Source organism: Rhinopithecus roxellana, chromosome 16, assembly GCF_007565055.1.
Source record: "Rhinopithecus roxellana isolate Shanxi Qingling chromosome 16, ASM756505v1, whole genome shotgun sequence".
Classification (NCBI taxonomy): domain Eukaryota; kingdom Metazoa; phylum Chordata; class Mammalia; order Primates; family Cercopithecidae; genus Rhinopithecus; species Rhinopithecus roxellana.
Window position 1 is genome coordinate 117,494,582 of NC_044564.1, and position 22,039 is coordinate 117,516,620.

The 22,039-nt window shown below is 39.2% G+C and overlaps 1 protein-coding gene across 1 annotated transcript in view; it reads right to left on the reverse strand.

Moving 5' to 3' along the window:
- LOC115894003 (putative uncharacterized protein encoded by LINC00474) overlaps positions 1-8,867 on the reverse strand; it is a 46,818-nt gene extending 37,951 nt beyond the window's left edge. The window contains exon 1 of the mRNA XM_030920222.1: positions 8,796-8,867. Coding sequence (XP_030776082.1) covers positions 8,796-8,797 — 2 coding nt within the window. The 5' untranslated portion in view covers positions 8,798-8,867. The remainder of the gene's footprint in view (positions 1-8,795) is intronic.
- Between the last annotated feature and the right edge of the window lie 13,172 nt (positions 8,868-22,039).

Genomic DNA, 22,039 nt, shown 5'->3' on the forward strand with positions numbered 1-22,039 from the left:
TTTTCTTGGCAGGCAAAATTTCAATGCCTAACTTAAAAAATAGAGTTATATAATATTTATAGTTAATTAATAATATTGATAACAACAGCAACAACAACAATAATAATCAATTTTAAGCACTTGCTATGTAGCAGGCACTATGCTAAAATAATTATATGCATTATTTCATTAAATATAATCAACATCCTATAAAGTAATTACCATTATTATTTTTACTTTGTAAAACTTGGCCTTAGAGAAGTGAAGAAATTTACCCACAGCAGCTAGTGAGTGAAAGAATTTGCAGTCTTTCTGGCCCCAGAGTCTGAGTTCTTAATTATTAACATAAACTGATTCTCCTAGTGAGAAACAGGATGATACTTCAAGAGCTGTAAGATATAGATTTGGGACTCAGAGGGGTTAACTCCCAAAGGAAACAGACATAATACGAGTAGAATAAGAAAATGCACATGCGAGCGCCTTTGATTTTTTTAAAGGATTAGAAAAATTTAAGCAATTGCTCTGTATGTCATAGAATTTTACGTCAGGGACAAGGAGACCTTCATGACCACCAGCAGCCGACCTTAATACCTCTTTCACTTGAATATCACTTTATAGTTATCCGGCAAAGCTTATTCCACAGTACAGTTGCATAGTTTCTTGTGAAGTAGCTTAGTCAGACTTGGACACTGTAGTGCAGAATGCTTAAGTGTTTGGCTTCAGATCACAAAGTTAATACATGGAAGTGCCAGGTGTCAAATCTTTGTCATTCTGTTTCAGTTACAGGATTCTTTCTTACAGATAAAAAAGAGTTTGATGAATTTTAAGCATCTTGACAAAAAGTTCAGCTATTTGGTAGCATTGTCAAAATGGTTTTTAGAGACACTGGGGAAAATCAGAGAGAGCAAAAATGTGTTTTGGATAATTCATCAGAAATATTATAACAAGATTTAGGTCTTTCAGAAGGAACTACACACTATTAAATGCACCAAATCATGACCAGCAAATATGCAGGTTTTCTGGCTTTCAAGGGCTGAAATTAGGTAGCTTCTCCTGAACATGGGGAAAAGGATCCAGAATTTTCCTTCTTCACAAATACTCAGGAATGAAATCACAGAAGATTTGGAGGTCAAGGACTTCAATTAAAATCTTGCACAGTTTTCTCTACAAGATTGTGAGATCCATCACTAGATCTTTTTGGGATATTAAGGCTGAGTTATGAGTATGAATTTAAGCAATGGGAACCACCTTGTGTGTGTACATCTATGAAAATGTTCAATCCAAATGGAATCCAGATCACATGGGAGGAATATGTCTGAGAGGCAGCATTGTTACTTATACCACAAATCATTTTTTTCTTTCCATTTTATAAATTCCACTCCAGGATGAAACATTCAAGTTGTGGAAACATACAAGATCAGTTTCTCTTAGTGGCTATCATGGACATACTGAAGCAAGATGAGGACTGGCCTTGAGCTATCTTGCGGAAGCTCATTTGGGGTGTCAATTCCAGGCTTGTGTTTGAAACTTAGAATTTGGGGATGTCAGTTCCAGGCTTCTATGTAACTTAGATTTTTTGGTGTGTGTATGTTTTTTTATTCTATCCTGGTGATGTTTTCCAGACTGAATGCACTATTGTGGTTTCTATAGAAAAAGAGGAAAACTGGAATAATAATACTCCATGGTGTTTGTAGTTTCCTGCTCCATGTGTGGAGTTAGAAAGTGAAGAGGAATGAACGTTAACATAGTGTGGGCTACTCCAGCAGAGCAGGGGCTTGGGGAAGGTCTTAGGAATGGCTTTGGGAGGGTAGGCCCTGAACTGTGTGTTGGTGAAGAGGTTAGGATAGTCAAAGCACCACACTTTGATTACTTTCTCTACTTATCTCAAGGTCTGACTCCCTGCTATTCCTCAAATATGACAGGCATCCTCTTGCCTCAGGATCCTTGCACTAGCTGTGATCTCTACTCAGAATACTCTTCTTCAAAACTGACTCCCATAACACCTACAATGCTTGTTCAAATCCCATTTTTTTCAGTGAGGCTCACTCTGATCACCCTATTTCAAACTGCAACTTGCATCCTCCCTAAATCCTTGTTTTCCCCATACTTACTACTTTCTAACAAACTTGTGTATTTATTTAAATTTGTTTTTAGTTCCCTTTAAGAAGGTATACTCTGAAAAAGAGAGGATTTCCATCTACTTTGTTCACTGATAAATCCCAAGCACACAGAATAGGACTAGCATAGGATATAGGCACTCAGATATTTTTTAAATAAGTGGTTAATATTTTTCATATTGTTTCCTTTAATTGCCTTTTTATCACATTATGATGTAAAGCCTGTCCATATACTTCCTTTTAAAGTTATTTCTTTCTGCTGGGTGTGATGGTTCATGTCTGTAATCCTAGCAATTTGGGAGGCTGAGGTGGGCCTATTACTTGGAGATCAGGAGTTCAAGACCAGCCTGCCAACATAGCAAAACCCTGTCTCTACAGAAAAATACAAAAAAGTAGCCAGGCCTGGTGGCACACGCCTGTAATTCCAGCTATTCTAGTGGCTGAGACAGGAGAATTACTTGAACCCGGAAGGCGGAGGTTGCAGTGAGACAAGATCACGCCACTGCACTTCAGCCTGGACTACAGAGTGAGACCCTGTCTCAAAATAAAATAAAATAAAGTTATTTTTTTCAAAAGATAACCAATTTAGTAAACATGCTCAAGGGATACAACTGTACCTACGTCCAAGTCATTTTAGTTTTACAAATACATAATTAGTCAAATAAAAAAAGGCGTGTCTGACAGATGAATGAATGTTAAGTCAATGCTAAATAACCTTTAAGGGGAAAGGGTGAGGAGGCAGAGGTGCTTGTATGTATCATCTTCCAGGAGCCAGGCATTGGCAAACACCACTATTACAAATAAAAGCCTGAGATTCTGAAAACTTAAGTGACTTATGGAGGTTACACAGCTAACAAAAAGAAGCGGTATGATTTAGATTCATTATTCCTGACTCCAAATCCTATGATTTACTGCAACATAGTGTACTATCTTCAAACTGTAAATCCTTCAGAAATGGTTATTGTAGACAATTTACATGTTGGATGCAGTGTAAAAGGGAGTCCTTTTCCCAGATGTTGGCATTGCTGTTCACTCTCAGCTCTCCAGCTACCAACTGCCCTCTACTGCAGGGAGCCTCCTCACCCTAGGTCACACCCCTTCCCAAGGCCAGCCCATATCCAGTATTCTTCAATGTGGGGTACAAAAACATGGCCCTCTTGCCTCATGTGGAACAACTCTGAAGGCCATCCCAGCTCCAGCGCTTCTGGTGGGACTCATGGAAGCCTCTGTTGTGACTTCACGAGACCCAACTCCTCCCTTTGCCCAGCCCTAGTGCCTTCACACTCCCAAAAGCACCCCTTGATGAACTTCTGACACACAAATCTCAGCCTTGGAGTCTGTTTACAGGGAGCCTGATCAATGTCAATATGTTAGGTGGTATTGTTGAGTTCAGAGATTAGTGAATTCAACAATACCAGTAACATATTCCTTAGATAAGGTCCCAGACCATGTGCAGTGTTGGGAACTCCTAGCGTCACAAAATTTGAGGCACTCTCTCCTAACTTCCAGAAGCACTTTGGCAAAAACAACTATGATACACAATTTCACCCTTTTGAGATCACCTGTTAATTTGACTACCTTGGTAGTACATCACCAATTTGACAGTTGTCTTTGTCTATGCTCACATTGTGATAAAGAAATACCTGAGACTGGGTAATTTATAAAGCAAAGAGGTTTAATTGGCTCATGATTCTGCAGGCTGTACAGGAAGCTTAGCAGCTTCTGCTTTAGGGGAGGCCTCAGGAAGCTTCCAGTCATGGCAGCAGGCAAAGAGGGAGCAGGCATCTTACACGGCAGAAGCAGGAGCATGAAAGCGAAGGGAGAGATGCACACTTTTAAACAACCAGAACTCACGAGAACTCACTCATTACCATGAGAACAGCACCAAGGGAATGGTGCTAACCCATTCATAAGAAATCTACTCCCAAGATCCAGTCACCTCCCATCAGGTCCCACCTCCAACATTAGGGATTACAATTCAACAGGAGACTTGGTAGGGGGCAGGAGCGGAGATGGACACAGATCCAAACCACATCAGCAATCATCACAGCCAGCAGGTAACTTACTCTGAAAGCTCCTACATTCAATAAATAAGACCATCTGTGAGCTGGGAATTACGCTGCATTACAAGAAAGTCAAAGGTGCATAAATCTAGTTCTATCCTCAAGTAGCTCTTAGTTTAGAAAATAATTCTCTAACTTTTGTTCACCAGAACCACCCAACAAGCTTGTTAAAAATTATCATGCTTTGTCTTGGAATCAGAACTAATAATGATTTCTGCAGGGTTCTAATATTAATATTGTGACACAAGTGATTCATGAACCACTTGTGGAGAAATTCAAATCCCAAAGATGACATAAAACATACACTGCTAGTTCTAACCATACTAAACACCAGATACTGTGCTAGAATCTGTGAAGAATTTTAAAGAGCACATGGAATGTAGTCCATATCCATGGACTGTAGTCCAAAGTACATAAAGACATATAATCTACTAGGAGTGATAATATTTCAATAAATCTATATATGTTTGATTTTAAAAATTACATATTAGGTAACATGCTAGCCTCTAAGGCAGCACCAAGGTGAAAATACATGGTTCTCCTCCTCAAAAAGTTCCATCAGCGCTAGATAAGAGTAATTAATTTCTGCCTTCACTCATATACCTCTTTGTTGCATCAATTAATTCATTTCTTTATGCATTCAATAAATATTTACAAAATAGCTGCTAAGTGAAACGTGCTATCATCATGGCAGGAAAATACGTGGTGAGCACCTACAGAAAAGTACCAATATCACCAATATCGTACTATGGGAGGGTTGACACCTTAACTTGCATACATTTTTCAATATCTAAGTCTTGGATAATTCAAATGCTGCCTATGGCAATGAAATGCAGTCATCTTAAGGTAATAATCACTGTTAATATATGTGTAATTGGATAACCCTAATTCACTTTAGCTTAAAAAATCTGTGGGTGGGAATCAGTGGTAAGAGTTTTCTTTGGTTTGGCTGATTCAAATGAACCATTTTTGAATTTGGAGAATTTCGTAATCACTAGCCTGACTGGCCCACACTAGCAGTTTTCTGGATTTCTAGGAAAATCTCTGGTATGCGTCATAGTGAAGAAATATTCCAACAAAGAAAGGGGATAAATGAAGAATCATAATCATTTAGAAAGAATTCACTGAGAAATAGAGATCTGCGTGGTGTAACTGAGAATTGCACAATGCGGTTGCAGGGCATGCGGGATGCATGACAGGTGGGGCTGCCTGCTCTTCCCCCTCGCCCTCCTGAGGCATCAGGGTGAATCAATCTGAGATCTCATTTCTATAGAGCACAGTTGGATCACAAACTGAAAACATACCACAGACATCCACTACCAATTAATTAGAATTGGCATAAAATATGTTATCTAGTTTCCATTCCTACTGCTGCTTTTTGGATTTAAGAGTGTGGAGACTGGCCGGGCACGGTGGCTCACGTCTATAGTCCCAGCACTTTGGGAGGCCAAGGTGGGTGGATCACTTGAGGTCAGGAATTCAAGACCAGCCTGACCACAGTGGTGAAACCCCGTCTCTACTAAACACAAAGAGTTAGCTGGGCCTGGTGGCGAGCACCTGTATTCCCAGCTACTTGGGAGGCTGAGGCAGGAGAATCACTTGAACCCGGGAGACAGAGGTTCCAGTGAGCTGAGATCGTGCTATTGCACTCCAGCCTAGGCAACAAGAGTAAAATTATGTCTTTAAAAAAAAATGTGTAGAGATTTTGAATTTAGGTCGAGTTCTACGAACCGAATATTTCCAGATATTTTCAACTGACTTAGTTTCTCTTGATATCAGCTCATTAGTCTTTCTGGTAGATTACCTATCTAACTAATGCCTCTCTTTGTTTATGAAGATTGGGGCAGAAAATAGGTGACTCAGCATTGAGAAAAGAAAGCGGGCAAAGGCCAACCTGCTCATGAATAACAGGGCTTTGTTTGACATGATCCCTGACTTCCTCACTTCTGTGCCTTCTCTCCACTGGATGCACCTGCCCACCTGCAATCTACCTTTTGGACATTTTGAACTCCTATCATTTTCCTGAACTTCTATTATTTTCCTTTCACTTTATCCCTTATATGCTATAATAAATGCTGTTTTCTTTTGTCTGAATAAACACCTCTTTTTCGCCCCTTGCCAAATTCAGGACTACTTATCTCTTGACTACACAATGTACTGAAATTCATTCTTTAGCTTTCATGACCTGTCCTCTGATATTCTCGTTAGTGGCATCCATCTGGGTCATACCACACATACCACATCCTTCCACCACTCCCTGTAGTACCCTTATCTCGGCAAGAGCCTTTGACTGTATCTCTTTTGTAACACACATTTTATGTAACAAAATTACATGTTAGATTTTCATAAAGCAGAGAATAATTTAAAAGCAACTCATAAAAAACAGTGAAGGTTTGGTAATAAATTTTCCCATTACCATTTACTAAGTCACTTCTCTATGCCATGAAATGGAAAAATTAAGAAGAAAACAGCAGCACTGCCTCTCCTGTCAAAGCGTTCACAGCCTAGTAATAGAGACAGACTCAAAATATTTGACTTTAAAATAATGAGGAATTGGGTACTAATCATTTGTTCATATTAATGGAGTACCTGCAGACTTCATCTTTTCAGGCTGCTATGACAAAATATTAATAGCTTAAACTGGATAATTAATAATCGACAGATTTTGTTGCTTGTATTTCCGGAGGCTGGGAAGTCCAAGGTCAAGGCACTAACAGATTCAGTGTCTGGTGAGGGCCTGTTCCTCAGATGGCACTTTCTGATCCTTACATGGTAGAAGGGGCAAGACACCTTTCTTCAACCTTTTTTATAAAGGCACTAATCCCATTCATGAGGGCAGAGCCCTAAGGACTTAATAACTTCCCAAAAGGCCTCCCCTCTTAATGTTATTATATCATGTTGGGTACTAGGTTCCAACAAACGAATTTTGCAGTGTGAGGGACGGGAGCACAAACATTCAGACCATAGCAACTACTATTTGCCAGGCACTGTTCTAGGCAGTGGGGTGTACAGGTAAACAAAGCCAAGCCTCATACTCAGTGAGCTTCTATTACAGAGCTTTCAGTGGGAAATCTGAAAAGCCATGAAGTTTACAGGAGGAAAAGCCTTATTCTGCCTAGGGTTGGAGTTTAGATCTGGCTTTTATGAGGAGATGACATGTTCACTGGGCCCAGTGGAGCAAATGCAGTACTAACTTCTAAGGGTGAAGGAACGCTCACTTAACTATGGAGCATCTAATGCATGATGAATGTGGTTGTAGGAGCAGAGTTCCTGGCATGAAGTAGGTACTGGATAAATGTATCATATTGGGATGAATAACCCAAATCCAAAAATGAGTACTCATTTGAGAGTCCCTTCCCTCAAGGATCATGCAGTCCAGTGGAGAAGTTCATTCACTCTCATTCGCTCATAACAATATGGCAAATGAAAGGAGAAGCCAAGAGTGGGCAGAATGGAAACTCTAAAACATACATTCCTCTCCTATCACCATCCTCCCAAACATCCCCTAGTCCCTCTGTTTCCTCCTCTGAAAACTTATATTCTTCTTGGGAGTTCTGAGTTCTCTGGTGTATGTTTCTTTTGCTGGGTGCTTCACCTTGGCTTCCTCCCAAATGCCTCCAGCAAATGTTTATTTTTATAAATGTTGTATACACAGGGCAGAAGATAGAGAAAGGGGTGAGCCAGAGTCATTTACGAAAGCACTTTGGCGCTCTGCTCTGGAAATCATTTCCGCAGGAGGCTACCCTGGACAGAGTGCACTTACTCTCAGACCTCCCATCCCCACTTCCAAGCAGAAGTCAATGCAATTTTTATTTACAGTCAGAAGCTCCATGAAATTCTGAGCCAAAAGGCTTCTTTCCTGAAAAGCTGGTAGTGACCTCCAACATTCAGCTATCACCTTTAACAGGAACTCTATGCTGTTTGCACCAAACAAATAACCAGGTACCTGGGTCAGAAGCAGAATTAAGCACCTAATTTGTCTCCATCCATGGACATTTAATCGACACCTACTTGTGCAAATCCTATCACAGCCACTGAGAACACAAGACATAGGATCCTAAAAGAGCAGGAAGAGGCTGTCTTTTATTGATGACATATCATATATTGTGATGATTTACTTACATAAAAAAGATATTATCATCCCACTTTACAGATTGGGGAAAGGAGGAAAGAAGGAAGGGAAGGGAAGGGGAGGGAAGGGAAGGGAAGGGAAGGGAAGGGAAGGGAAGGGAAGGGAAGGGAAGGGAAGGGAAGGGAAGGGAAGGGAAGGGAAGGGAAGGGAAGGGAAAGGAGTAGGGGAGGGAGAAATGGAAGGAGGGAGGGAGGAACAGAGGGAGGGAGGATTTGAAGTTCTGTAACTTGTGTAAAACCCACAGCTCATGAATAAGCTTTCTACTCATTTTCTCTTCATCACTCTTAAATCACACTTTCACTTCCACCTCTCCACCAAAATTGTTGTTATCAAGGTTATTATATATAAGCCTAATTATTATAATAATGATTGACACCCACATTGCTAAACACAAAAGTCAAACATCAATTCTCATCTTGGTTCACTGATTAGCAACATATAATACAGTTGACTGCCTCCTTGTCCTTGAAACTCTTTCTTCACTTGGCATCTGAGACATCTTACATGATCTCTTGGTTTTCCTGGTGCTTCACTACCAGCACATTCTCAGTCTCTTTAGCTGGCTTCTGCTTGTCAACATCATCTTCTGCTATTGAAGTATCTCAGAACTCAGCCCTTGGACACATTGTTTGCTTTATATACATTCACTTTCTTGGTGACCTCTTTCCATTTCATGCTTCAAATCCCACCTGCATACCAATAGCTCTAATTTCCTCTATTCTGTACCACTTCTCTAAACTTCAGCTTGATATATACAACAGCGTACTTGCTATCTCTCCTTGGGTGTCTCAAACTTATCAGTTTCAAAATTAAATTCCCATTTTTCTCCACAAAACCTATTCCTCTGATAGACTCCCAAGTCTCAGTTCACGGCGACTTCATCTTTCCTGTTGCTCAGAACAAAAAGCCTCTTTTGGTTACACCCCACACCCAATCTGATGGCAAACTGGTTTGTGTTACCCCCAAAATACATCCTGGATCCAGCAATTTCTCACCATCTGCCCTGTGACCAGCCTGCTGCAACTCTCAGTCTTCTCTTATCCAGATTACTTCTTGGAGGCTCTTCCTTTGTATTTGCCCCATACAGCCTGGTCTTAACTCAGTCACCAGTGTGATCCTAATAAACCTGTTAGACTTGTGGTTCCTGAACTCACAGCTCTCCAAAGGTCTCTCATTTTATTCAGAGTAAAATCCAAAGACCTCAAAACAACTGAAAGGACCATACTCCCTGTTCCCTCCCTGAACTCATCATTTATACCCCACCCCCATCCCAGCCACTCTGCTCTGGCCACACTAGCCTGCCTGCTGTCCCCTCTCTCTGAAATTCTGTCTCCCAGAAACCTACACAGCTGATTTTCACATCTCCTTCAGGTCTTCACTCCGATGAGACTTTCTCAGCAAAGACATACCTGACCACTTTTCTTAAAATTAAAATCCTATCCCAACATTTATTTTGTTTCCCTCTCTTGTTCTATTTTTCTCCATAGAAATACCTCCATCATGTATTCTATATATCTTATTTGTTTTGTGTATTTTATCTCATTTCCCACACTAGGAAGTAAGCTCCTAAGGGCAATACTGGTCCTCTCCACTGATATATATGTAACTAATCTAATAATACATAAATAATAAATATTAATTGACAGTGAATAATTGTGAGACATATATCTCACAGCACTTTAGAGAAGCATATGTCATGTATGGGAACTTCAATTGATAAATATTAAGTAAATAAATCCAAACAAGAAAGAAAAAGAGAGGCATAACTGAGGCTTTTCATAAGCAAGGAAGACTTTGTGGAGAAGAAAATAAAAATAATTTTTGAGTACTTACTGTGTGCCAGATACTATGCTAAGTGCCTTACAGCTATTATCTCATTAACCTCTCTTAATGACTCTGTGAAATAAGTTCATAAAATCACTGTGTCCATTTTACAGATTAGAAAACTGTTGTGTCAAAAGGCTAACCCACTTTCTCAAAATCTGTGCAACAATTTGTATAAGATGCCAGGAGCCAGACCTTTAACTCTCTGGTTGCCAACCATGGGGTACCATTTTAGAAATCTTCTTAGAGATGAAACTATCCTACTTGAATTAAAGAGAGAAAAAAAATCAAAAAGAGTTACATTTGAAAAGAACAACTAAGTGTTTATTAATTAATTAATTAATTTATTCAATAACTGTTATTATTAGCTCCTTAAAGCAATTCCATTATACTGTGCGCTGTACCCATCGGATGGAAACATGAATGAAACATTGCCTGCTCTCAGTGAGCTTACAATCTAGCACAGCCTAGTTAGTGTAAAATTATTAGTATTTTATTTATTTTTTATTATTATTATTTTTTTTCTGAAACAGAGTTTCGCCCTTGTTGCCTAGGCTGGAGTGCAATGGCACAATCTTGGCTCACGGCAACCTCTGCCTCCCAGGTTCAAGCGATTCTCCTGCCTCAGCCTCCCAAGTAGCTGGGACTACAGGCATGTGCCACCACACCCCGCTAATTTTGTATTTTTAGTCGAGATGGGGTTTCTCCATGTTGGTCAGGCTGGTCTCAAACTCCCGACTTCGGGTAATCTGCCCGCCTCGGCCTCCCAAAGTGCTGGGATTATAGGTGTGAGCCACCGCGTCCAGCCAGTTATCAGTATTTTAACAGCTTTGTGCTTTAAGAGCACAGAGGAGGGAGCAATTGATTTCCTTAGGGATGTAGTTATACAAGAAATATCTCAAAGACAGATGGCATGTAAACATAAGCCTGCAGAATGGATTACACCATTGCTAAATGCAGAAAGTGGTTTTCAAGCAGAGGCTGTAGCAAGAGTATGGGATCTGCTCAAGGAAAAGAGCTTAGCAGGTAAAAATAAGGAGATGAACATGCCTTAAGGGTGGTAGGAAACCATTGCCACGTTTAATCTGGGTTGTGGGCTGGTCAGATCTGTGCTTCATTGAGGTCACTCTGACAGTCATCAGGGAAGATGGATGGCAAGGGATAAAAAGGGAGACAGGATGGTGGGTAAGGGCCTTGTGACATCTGGGAGAAAATGGTGAAACCACAGTTGATATGATTAGGCTTTATGTCCCCACTCAAATCTCATCTTGAATTGTAGTCCCCGTAATCCCCACATGTCAAGGGAGAGACCAGGTGGAGGTAACTGAATTATAAGGGCAGTTTTCTCCATGCTGTTTTCATGATAATGAGTGAGTTATCACGAGATCTGATGGTTTTATAAGTGTTTGATAGTTCTTCCTGCATTCATTCTCCCTCCTGCCACCTTGTGAGGAAGGTGCCCTGCTTTCCCTTTGCCTTCCGCCATGACTGTAAGTTTCCTGAGGCCTCCTCAGCCATGCAGAACTGTGAGTCAATTCAACCTCTTTCCTTTATAAATTACCCAGTCTCAGGCAGTTCTTTACAGCAGTGTGAAAACGGACTAATACAAGTGCTAAGTCAGGAGAAGCGAGAATGATGACTCAGGTATCCATACTTAGAGAATTAATCAGTTATTCTCAAATGTGGATGTCCATTGAATGACCCGGGGAGCTTTTAACAACTCTGGAACCCCGCACACAGCCCAAACCAATCACATCAGAAATTTTGGGCATGGGGCAGAGTATCAATAGCTTGTAAGGCTCCACAGGTAATTTGAATGTGTAGCTAAGTTTGAGAATCACTGGTTTACGAATTACTGGGTCTGGATGACTAGTTGCATATGACTGAGAAGAAAGAAAGAGGACATAAAGAGAGATTTTCTAGCTCACATGACCTGGGGAAATGCTATTGGTTTAAGGTCTTGTCTCCTGAATCAGAGTGGGTACAACAGGTGCTTGATGGTAGCCTTGGGCAAATGACACACTTCTAGCCTAGAAATAATGGTAAACTCACCTTATGGAATTACTGTGAGGATTAAATGAGATAATACATATAAAACACATAGCATAGTGCCAGAAACATGAGTGCTCAAAATTTTTATTGTATAAACTATTTAATTATGGTAGGCAAGAACAAGTCTATAGGAAAAAGAAAGATGAGTGATATCTAGTAGTTGTTTGGAAATAATACTTAGTGTTCAAAAGGGAGTTCAATGCTATAGGTACAAAATTGGTGTAGTTCAGTGGTATTGTTTAAATCATATAAATATATCATTCAGGGAAAGGGCATAGTGAGATGAGAAGGTGAAAGACTAGTATATCAGTGGGTTCTAATTGTTCTAAGCCTCAGGTGTCTTTGCTGTAGAGTGAAGATAATAGTATCATGTTTTACAGCATTTGTGTGGTAATTAAATGACATGATGCAGGTAAAAAGCATTAAAAATATGAGGCATCTAGAGTGCAAGAAGCCAGATGAGAAGAAAGGGAAACAATTTTCGGAAAAATAGTTGTCAAGGAATAAGAGTTTGAGACTTGGAGGAACAATCTTTCATGTTAAATATACAAAATAAATAATTTTGGGACTTGGTTTTCCCTTTGGTATAACCAACCCTTGAATTAAAGAGTATTTAGATAAGTATTAATTTATAGTCCAACTTTAAATATGAGCTTCCTAGCACAGAAAACAAAGAGGGAAATGCAATTAGTCACATGATTGAAATACTACTTCCCAAGAAAAAGCAGTTATTTGCCTGTTTTGAAGCTGGAAATCAGTTTTGTTCCTGGGTCCTAATTGAAGGAAAAATGTGTAATATAATGGCGCACAATACCCTCTTCAATATCTCTAAAAAGCTTTTAAAAATGAGCTTTATGAGGCTGCTTCTCATAAAGTTTCTCTGTTTAATGCTACCCCATAAATGCATATTTACTAGGGACCAAATGATAATATTGTTTAATAATACCATAATAATGAAATAAGCTACCATTTAGCGAGCATTTATTATGTGTCAAACACTGTGCAAAGTATCTTATTTACATTGTTCTTATGCATCACCAGAAGAAGAGAGAGGGCAAGTGTTATCCATGTTTTTCATATGGAAAATCTGAGGTTCCATGAGACTAAATGACTGCTCAAACTTAAACCACCAGTAAGTAGTATGGCCAAGATTTAAAACCAAGTCTGCTCACCTTCAAGACCTGTGCTTTTGATACTGCCCTGCTCTAGCATTTAACCTACTGTTTTCTAAACATGGTTTGTTTGTTTGTTTGTTTTGAGGTGGGGTCTCACCCTGTCACCCAGGCTAGAGTGCAGTGGTGTGATCTTGGCTCAGTGCAGCCTCTGCCTCCTGGGTTCAAGCAATTCTCCTGCCTCAGCCTCCCAAGTAGCTGGGATTACAGGCACGTGCCACCATGCCTGCTAATTTTTTTGTATCTTTTGTAGAGACGGGGTTTCACCATGTTTGTCAGGCTGGTCTCCTCCTGGACCTCCTGACTTTGAGATCCACCTGCCTCGGCCTCCCAAAATTCTGGGATTACAAGCTAGAGCCACCGTGCCCAGCCTTGCAAATATTGTTTTCAAGGTTAATGAGGTTAATGAGAGTGGTTAAGGCAGAAATCTACTGATTTTATTGATAAGGAAAAAGAGGCTCTGAGAGGTCGGAAGCTCTGGGATCCCATGAGTTTTTTGACAGCAGGTACCATATGCTGAGCCCCTTCCAGATGCCATTTTATTACATTCTGCCCTGTCAGACATAATGTTGGTTGATATGAACACAGAACATAGGTTCTTATGTTCCATCCTGCTTATGGACAGAGGATATTTTCAGAAAAGTATGGAAAATGTCAAACAGATGATTTAGTCGTAAGTCCTGAGCCCTACGTTATCAAAAAAAAAAAAAAAAAAAAAAAAAAGATGCTACTTTCTAGTTTTCTTTCTGAACAAAGTACTAGTTTTACTTTTATTATCATTATTATTATTATTATTTGAGACAGAGTCTCAGCTCTGTTGCCAGGCTGGAGTGCAGTGACACAATCTCGGCTCACTGCAACCTCTGCCTCCCGAGTTCAAGCGATTCTCCTGCCTCAGCTTCCCCAGAAGCTGGTACTACAGGCATATGCCAGCACGCCCAGCTCATTTTTGTATTTTTAGTAGAGATGGGGTTTCACCATGTTGGCCAGGATGGTCTTGATCTCTTGACTTTGTGATCCGCCTGCCTCGGCCTCCCAAAGTGCTGGGATTCAGGTGTGAGCCACCGTACCCAGCCCAGTTTTACTTTTAAGATGAGTCATTGGCCAATGAGAGAAGACTGAGTGGAGGAGTCTTCAGCCAGCCCATCCGAGTTCAGCAACACACAATAAAGGCACTTTCTCTCCAGGGGAGCAACACCAGCCATTGCTGTCTTAAATCATTTTCCCTTACCTCTCACAATTTATATTCTCTGTCTCTCTTCAGCTACAAAGAAAATTCCCCCCCTGCACTTCAAACAGCAGAGCTCTGCCAAATACTCTGCCCTCATCAGTCTTCATTTAAATGCCAGCAACATGACCCTATGAATAAAGGTGGTGAGTTAATAAATCAGCATCCTTTTAAAGAATTTTCTTTTAGTTGACACAGGGAATTGGAATGACCACCTTAGAGGAAGAGGAAGTGATGAAATATAGCAGATTTTTAGACCTGAGGACAGCCCAGCTTCAAATCAGGGCCCTGCTGTTTACCAGCCCTATGACCTAGAGCAAGTCCCTTACTGGATGAGTCTTGGGTTTTCGTTTTTGTTTTCTTCTTTGTGTTAAGGGAAAATTAATTGCACTGTTTCCTATAGTAATTGAGAGTACTGTTGCCAGCAGGGGTGGGGGGGCTGTGTTTTCATGTGGAAGATGCCTATGATCAAACACTTCTAGATCCTCTCCACCTCTCACACAACTTGTTGGAACAAGGAGCTGTATTCATAGCTCAGCACTATCCCTTTCCTCCTTGGAATCTTTCTGTCTTCACAGAACCTTTGCCTGGGTGTGCCCTCTGCCATGCAATGAACCGGGCAGTAAAGGCCCTGGCCATGCCAGAGAGACCTGGGGATATCCATGATTGCTGTGACCAAGTGGGCATGTCTAATTCCAGAAGAAGTCCACTGCACATTTCATACAGCTCTTTCAGTAATAAAGCCAACATTTGGCTTCCTATCCACTCAACTCATTTGTGTAACTTGGTTATACAAATTCAGAACTTGAGAAGCTCCCTAGAATCCCAACAAGTTTTAAATAAAATAGCGTAGATCAAGTGATTAATACAATGCTCCTGGTTCTGTTTGGAGGCATACTTTCAGATTCTCTTCCTTCTAATGTAGATTTTGTGTATCATTCTAATTGATGCACCTGCTTCCCATTATTAACAGTTAATTGCTAATTATTAAGATTTTGTCTGGTACAAGATTCTATATATCAGACTGTATACAATGTAGAGGTAAAAAAATAAAAATTAAAAAATGAAACAGAGTCAACTCACTTCCCCGGATTTATCAGGCTAGTGATGAGAAAAAGAAAAATGTATACATGTTTATACAAAGAGGTAGAAAAGAAATACAACACAAGAAAGAGTCAGATGAACTGCTATGAAGGTTAGCACATAGAAGGTACAATTGTTTTTATTCAGTAAGGAAGCAATTTGTTTTTGTTTTATTTTTTATCATGAAATTGATATGAATAAGCTCCAACCTTTTTTGGGGCCTCTGGTTCTGCATCTGGAAATAGAGGAGGACTATTGAATGTCATGGTCTATTAAGATCTTCCCTGGGCTGACATGCTCTGCTCCATTTTCTTCTATATCTCAGGGTATTGTAAAGACAGAAATAAGAAATGCAGGTTTAAAGTTCCTTATTGGGACTAGGAGGCAGGGTGAGGAAGATCCCAGGGCCCACCCTACCTCTGCAGAATTTCATTTTCTCCCAAGGCATCACCCAAAGAGATTCATGCACCTTCCTGAAGACATGCCACCACTCCCATCCTCCTTCATACTGTCTGCACTTTGTCTTTAGCCAAAACTGAAACCAGTTTCAAAGGTAATAAGATGTGTCCCTGGTCTTAGTCCCCCTTAGGGTGAGGTTTGCAGTTCCACATGTTTCGGTGGGAGAAGGGGAAAATGATGGGATGAGTGGAGCAAAAACTGGATTCAAAAGAGAAGAACTATTTAGTTCAGTATCCTAAGAGTTCAATGCTGAGACTTCAGGGAATCCAGCCAACCTCTCTCCCCAGTAAATACAAAATAGAAATAAATGACCCTCACTCTCATTCCCACCCCTCATATCAGAGACCACATTAACGTAACAGAAAGAAAAAAATACTATCATGACAATAACTATTCTTTACTGAATAGATTATATGTGCCAAGTACCAGGCTAAGTGCTTTATATATTGTTCTATTGAGTCCTTGTAATATTATGAGGTAGTTCTATTATTGTCATAATTTTATACATGAGGAAACTGAGGCACACAGTATCGTAGTAACTTGCCCAAGGTCACCTAGCTGGGATGGAATATTTGTCTGTCTCCAAAACCTCTACTATGGCATCCCTTCTACGAGATCCATGTATGACAGAACGATTTTTCTCCTGTTTCCTTGCCTGAAAATTGGCTCTTTTCCTTTTCTGTCTGCCTTCTTATCATCATCATGCTGACATTGCTCTGGTCCAGGGCATCAACACTTTCATCCCACTTACGTTCGCCCCTTATCTCCACTTCCTCGACATCACCCTGGTTCAAGGCATTTTCACCTCTCATCTGAACTGGACACTCTGGGCCTGTCTCTTGCCAATTCATCTCCCATCATGTAGCATATGGGATCTTTCCCAAAACCAACATCAGCCACAGGTCTGACCCTTACTTTAACTCTTCAGTGGCTCTATTAGGCATGGCCTCTTTAACATGTAAAACAAAGCTTTCACATTCCAGTTTGTGTACCCCTTCAGCCTCACTTATTGCTAGTCTCTCTGTCTCTTTCTGTGTGTGTGTGTTTTACACTTTATTCTCCACTCACAATAAGCTTCTGCTGCCTCCATTAAGTGTCATAATTTTTTCTTGACTCTTTAATTGAGCATATGCTGGTCCCGATTCCACTCACCTCTGATAATTCTTTCTTATCCTTCAACTGTGAATTAGTGTTCATGGAGGGCATCCCTGTGTGCTCCATATCCAGGTTAGATGCCCTTTCTATGTGCTTCCACTCATGCCACACAGACCTTTGTCATACCATCTCTCCCGCATCCATATTTACATCCCTTTGTGTGCTTCACTCAGCTGTCTGCTCCATTACAGGAAGGACTGTCTCTTTTTTATCACTGTGCCCCGTGTCCCTGCCTTCATTATATTTGATGAATAAGTAAAGTAGTAAAGGAGCAAATGAGAGAAATTTAAGTTGGAAATCATGAAAATTAAAACCCCATACCATTGTTTCCTTTGTGCTCCAAAGGTTCTTGACAATTCAAAATATAAAAGTGGCAAACACACAGAGGGGATTACAACTTGCGTTGAAGTCACTAATATTATTAGTGCTTCTCCTTATTAGAATTTGCTTCCTAAAGACAGCGAAGCTGGATGAGTTAATGCTTCATCAATAGCCCCACAATAAAATACCATAAGTAGTTTAGATAACAGAAAAGAAGGCCTTTCGCCCTTGAATGCACTTTGATGTTCACTGAGGTGGTAAGAATCTCTCAAAAGCAAGGGGAAAAATAATCCTCAAAGTTTCTTATAACAAAGAGATTGAAATTTCCAAACTCTACCTCGTTAAAAATACTGTACAGTTTCAAGTCCTCTGAAGACTCTCAATAAATATTAATTGAATCGAATGTGAATTGAACTAAGCAGAACACGTATGAATGACTCATTTTTTTCCTCAGAAAAATTTAAGGAGCTGTAACACCTGCTTATTGTCCTAAGATAATGGAAATGTCCAGCCATCAGCCATGGAAAGAAGGGAAAGAGGTGAGAGAAGAAAGATAGATTACAATCAAACAGAGGTCAGTTCAAATCCCAACCGTACCATTACATAGCTGTGCATCCTCAGGCAGCTTACTCAAATGAGCCTTGCTTTGCTTGTCTTTAAACTGGAAATATTGATACTTGTTTTTTGGAGATTACAAGTTTATTGTGAGAGTAAAACATATGTGTGTTATAACTCTAAATTAGAATATACATTAAAGAAATTACTTGTCAATCCATACAAGTCATGCAATATATTGCCATGTCAATGTATTTGGACTTATTCACCTCTGGAATTGCCTTATGAGTGGTGTGGTAAACTCACTACTCTCTCTCTCACTCTCACTCATTCTCTCTTTCTCTCACTTTCTCTCTCTCTCTCTCTCTCTCTCTCTCTCTCTATATATATATATATATATATATGTATATATGTGTATGTGTGTGTGTGTGTGTGTGTGTGTGTGTGTGTGTGTGTATATATATATATATATATATATATATATATATATATATATATTCCCTGCCTGAGATTACATAGTACATGGAGGCAGGAGGCAGGATGAGGAGGGGTACTAGCATGGATGAGACACCAGAAGACTGAACTTCAATCCTGGTTTCCCTGAATTCCCTTCTGTGTGACCTCAGGCAAATCATCCACTTTCTCAAAGCCTTAGTATTATGGGAATTTAATATATAATGAGTTTCAGTGGGTTTTGCAAATTACTTCATGAAAGCCTTGATTCATATTATTTAAAGCAGGGATTCTCAACTGGGGGCAGTTTTACACAAACACCCCCTAGGGATATTTGGCAATGTCTAGAGGCATGTTTTTACATTGTAGGGAAGGGGAGTGCTACTGGCACCTAGGAGGTAGAGGCCAGGGATGCTGCTCAACTTCCTGCAATGCACAGGGCAGTCTCTTTTCACTCCTCAGCAAAGAATAATCTGGCCCCAAATTTCAGTAGTATGGAGTTGAGAAATTCTGATTTAAATGTTGATATAATGAAAATTTAAAGGTGGTCTCTTAATAACAACATTCAAGAACATTTGTTTATTTCTTAAATTAGCAATTAATGATAGCCAGCGTGATCAGCACCTCATGGTGTATTGTTTCTTCTCCAGCTTTATTGGAATATCATAGACAAATACAAGTAATATGTATTTTAGGTGTTCAACTTTGTTTTGATATACTCATATACTGTGAAATGATTAACATCATTCATATGATTTGGCTGTGTCCCCACTCAAATCTCATCTGGAATTGTAGTTCCCATAATCCCCCACATGTCATGGGTAGGACCCGATGGGGAGGAGGTAATTTAATCATGGAGGAAGTTAGCCTCATGCTATTCTCATAATAGTGAGTTCTCATGAGATCTAATCATTTCATAAGGGACTTTTCCCCTTTTTGCTGGGCACTTCTTGCTGCTGCACTTCACTCTGCACTTCACTCTTCACTCTGCACTTCACTCTGCACTTCACTCTTCACTCTGCACTTCACTCTGCACTTCTCTTTCCTGCTGCCATGTGAAGAAGGACATGTCTGCTTCCCCTTCTGCCATGATTGTACATTTCCCGAGGCCTCCCAGCCATGCTGAACTATGAGTCAATTAAACTTCTTTTCTTTATAAATTACCCAGTCTTAGGTATGTCTTTATTAGCAGCATGAGAATGGACTAATACAATCATCAAACTAATTATAATATCCATCAACTCACATAGTTACCTTGTGTGTGTGTTGAGAACATTTAAGATATACTCTCAGCAAATTTCGAGTATACAATACAGTATTTTAACTAGAGTCACCATACTGTACATTAGATCTTTAGAACATATTCATCCTGAGTAACTGGAAGTTTGTACTCTTTGATCAACATCTTCCCATTTTTCCCACCCCCACCCACCTCCTGGCAACTACCATTCTACTCTCTGCTTCTCTGAGTTTGATATTTTTAGATTAAAAAACACACAACAATGAAATTATAGTCTCTCTATTAAATAGTAATGGGAAAACTGGATATCCACATGTTGAAAGAAATTAGACTTTTATCTCACATCATGTACAAAAATTAACTAAAAGGGATTAGACTTAAACATAAGATTTGAAACTAAAAATCACTGCAGAAAAACATAAGAAAAATGTTTTCATATTAGCCTGAGCAATGATAACATCCCAAAACACAAGCAACAAAAGCAAAAATAGACAAAGGGTATTGCACAAAACTAAAAAGTTTGTGCACAGCAAAGGAAATAATCAATAGAGTGAAAATACAGCTTATGGAATGAGAGAAAGTATTTACAAACTGTACATCATGTAAGGTGTTAATATCCAAAATGCATAAGGAACCCAAACAACTCAATAGGAAGAAAATAAATAGCCCAATTTAAAAATGGGCCAGGACCTGATTAGACACTTACCAAAGAGGACATACAAATGGTCAACAGGAATATAAAAAAATTCCATACATCACTAATCATTAGAGAAGTGCAAATTGAAACTGCAGTGAGATATTACTTTATACCTGTTAGAATGCTATTATTAAAAAAAAAAAAAAAAAAAAAAAAAAAAAAAACCTAAGTGTTGGTGACAATATCTAGAAGAGAGGTCCTCTGCACATTGTTGGTGGGAAGGTAAATTGGTATAACCATTATGGAAAACAATATGTAGGTTCCTCAAAACATTAAAACTAAAACTCCCATACAATCCAGCAATCCTACTCCTGGGTATATATCTAGAAGAAATAAAATCAATATGTTGAGGTATCAGCAGTCCTATGTTCATTACAGCATTATTTGCAATTGACAAGATATCAAATCAACTGAAATATCCATGTATGAATGAATAGATAAAGAAAATGTGGTATGTATACAAATAGAATATCATTCAGCCTTTTAAAAAGAAACCCTGCCATTTATGACAGAATGGATAATCCTGGTTTTTTCAGATTCACCCATATCATGGGAGAAGATATTATGATTCTTTGATACAATGTCCTTTCAAAAGAATGTGTTTCTATGTGAACACACACCATGTGAATGTGTGTTCAACATGTTCGTTGAGTGCTTTCTGCTTTTACCTATAAAACAGAGCACCCCTGTAAGGTAAATAAAGCAGAAAGTATTATCCCCATTTAACAACTAAGAAAATCAATGTCCAGAGGCCACATGACTTGACTGAAGTCACAATACTTTTAAGTAGTAAGGATTTTGTGTGTGTATGTGTGTCTGGACATCAGAATTTAATAGCTATATAGAAGCTGATGCAGATGGGCATTCATGCTGAGATTTAGTATTTGTTTTGATTCAACATTTCGGTTAAAATCAGCAAGAATTAGTTAGGTATTAACACTAAGTTTGTCATACCTAAATGACTCAATTCCTGCCATCAAATTTTCAGAGATTTGGATAAATTTCTAATCTAAATATTGCATGAATGTAATGATGTTAAGGAAAAGTTGATTTCAAAATTACTAGGGTGAACAGGTGTTCAAATAAATGTTCTAGGAAAACTGTAATCACATGAAATTTAATTAGAAAGTTAATATAAATAATGAACTCTTTCCAACATAACATATGTTATGTACTCCAACATACATATATACAAATATGTGTTATATTCCCAAATGGATTTCAAGTCCCTTGTAAATAGTGACTCTTTCTCATAAAATGGTTAAGATGGTGCTTGGCTCATATTCGGTTCCTAATTTAAAGAAAATGTTTAGGGAGGGGAGGCGGGCAAAGAATAAATATATTGAAAACATCATCTATAAAACCAAGGAAGGATTACGTTGATGGACTAATAATTATATTTAAAATGTGTGGTGGATTATTACTTTTAAAGGGTCTTCTATTATTTATAACATCTCTCCAAATAAATAGGACTCCCCTCACTGAATGAAATGCATGCATTTCCATATA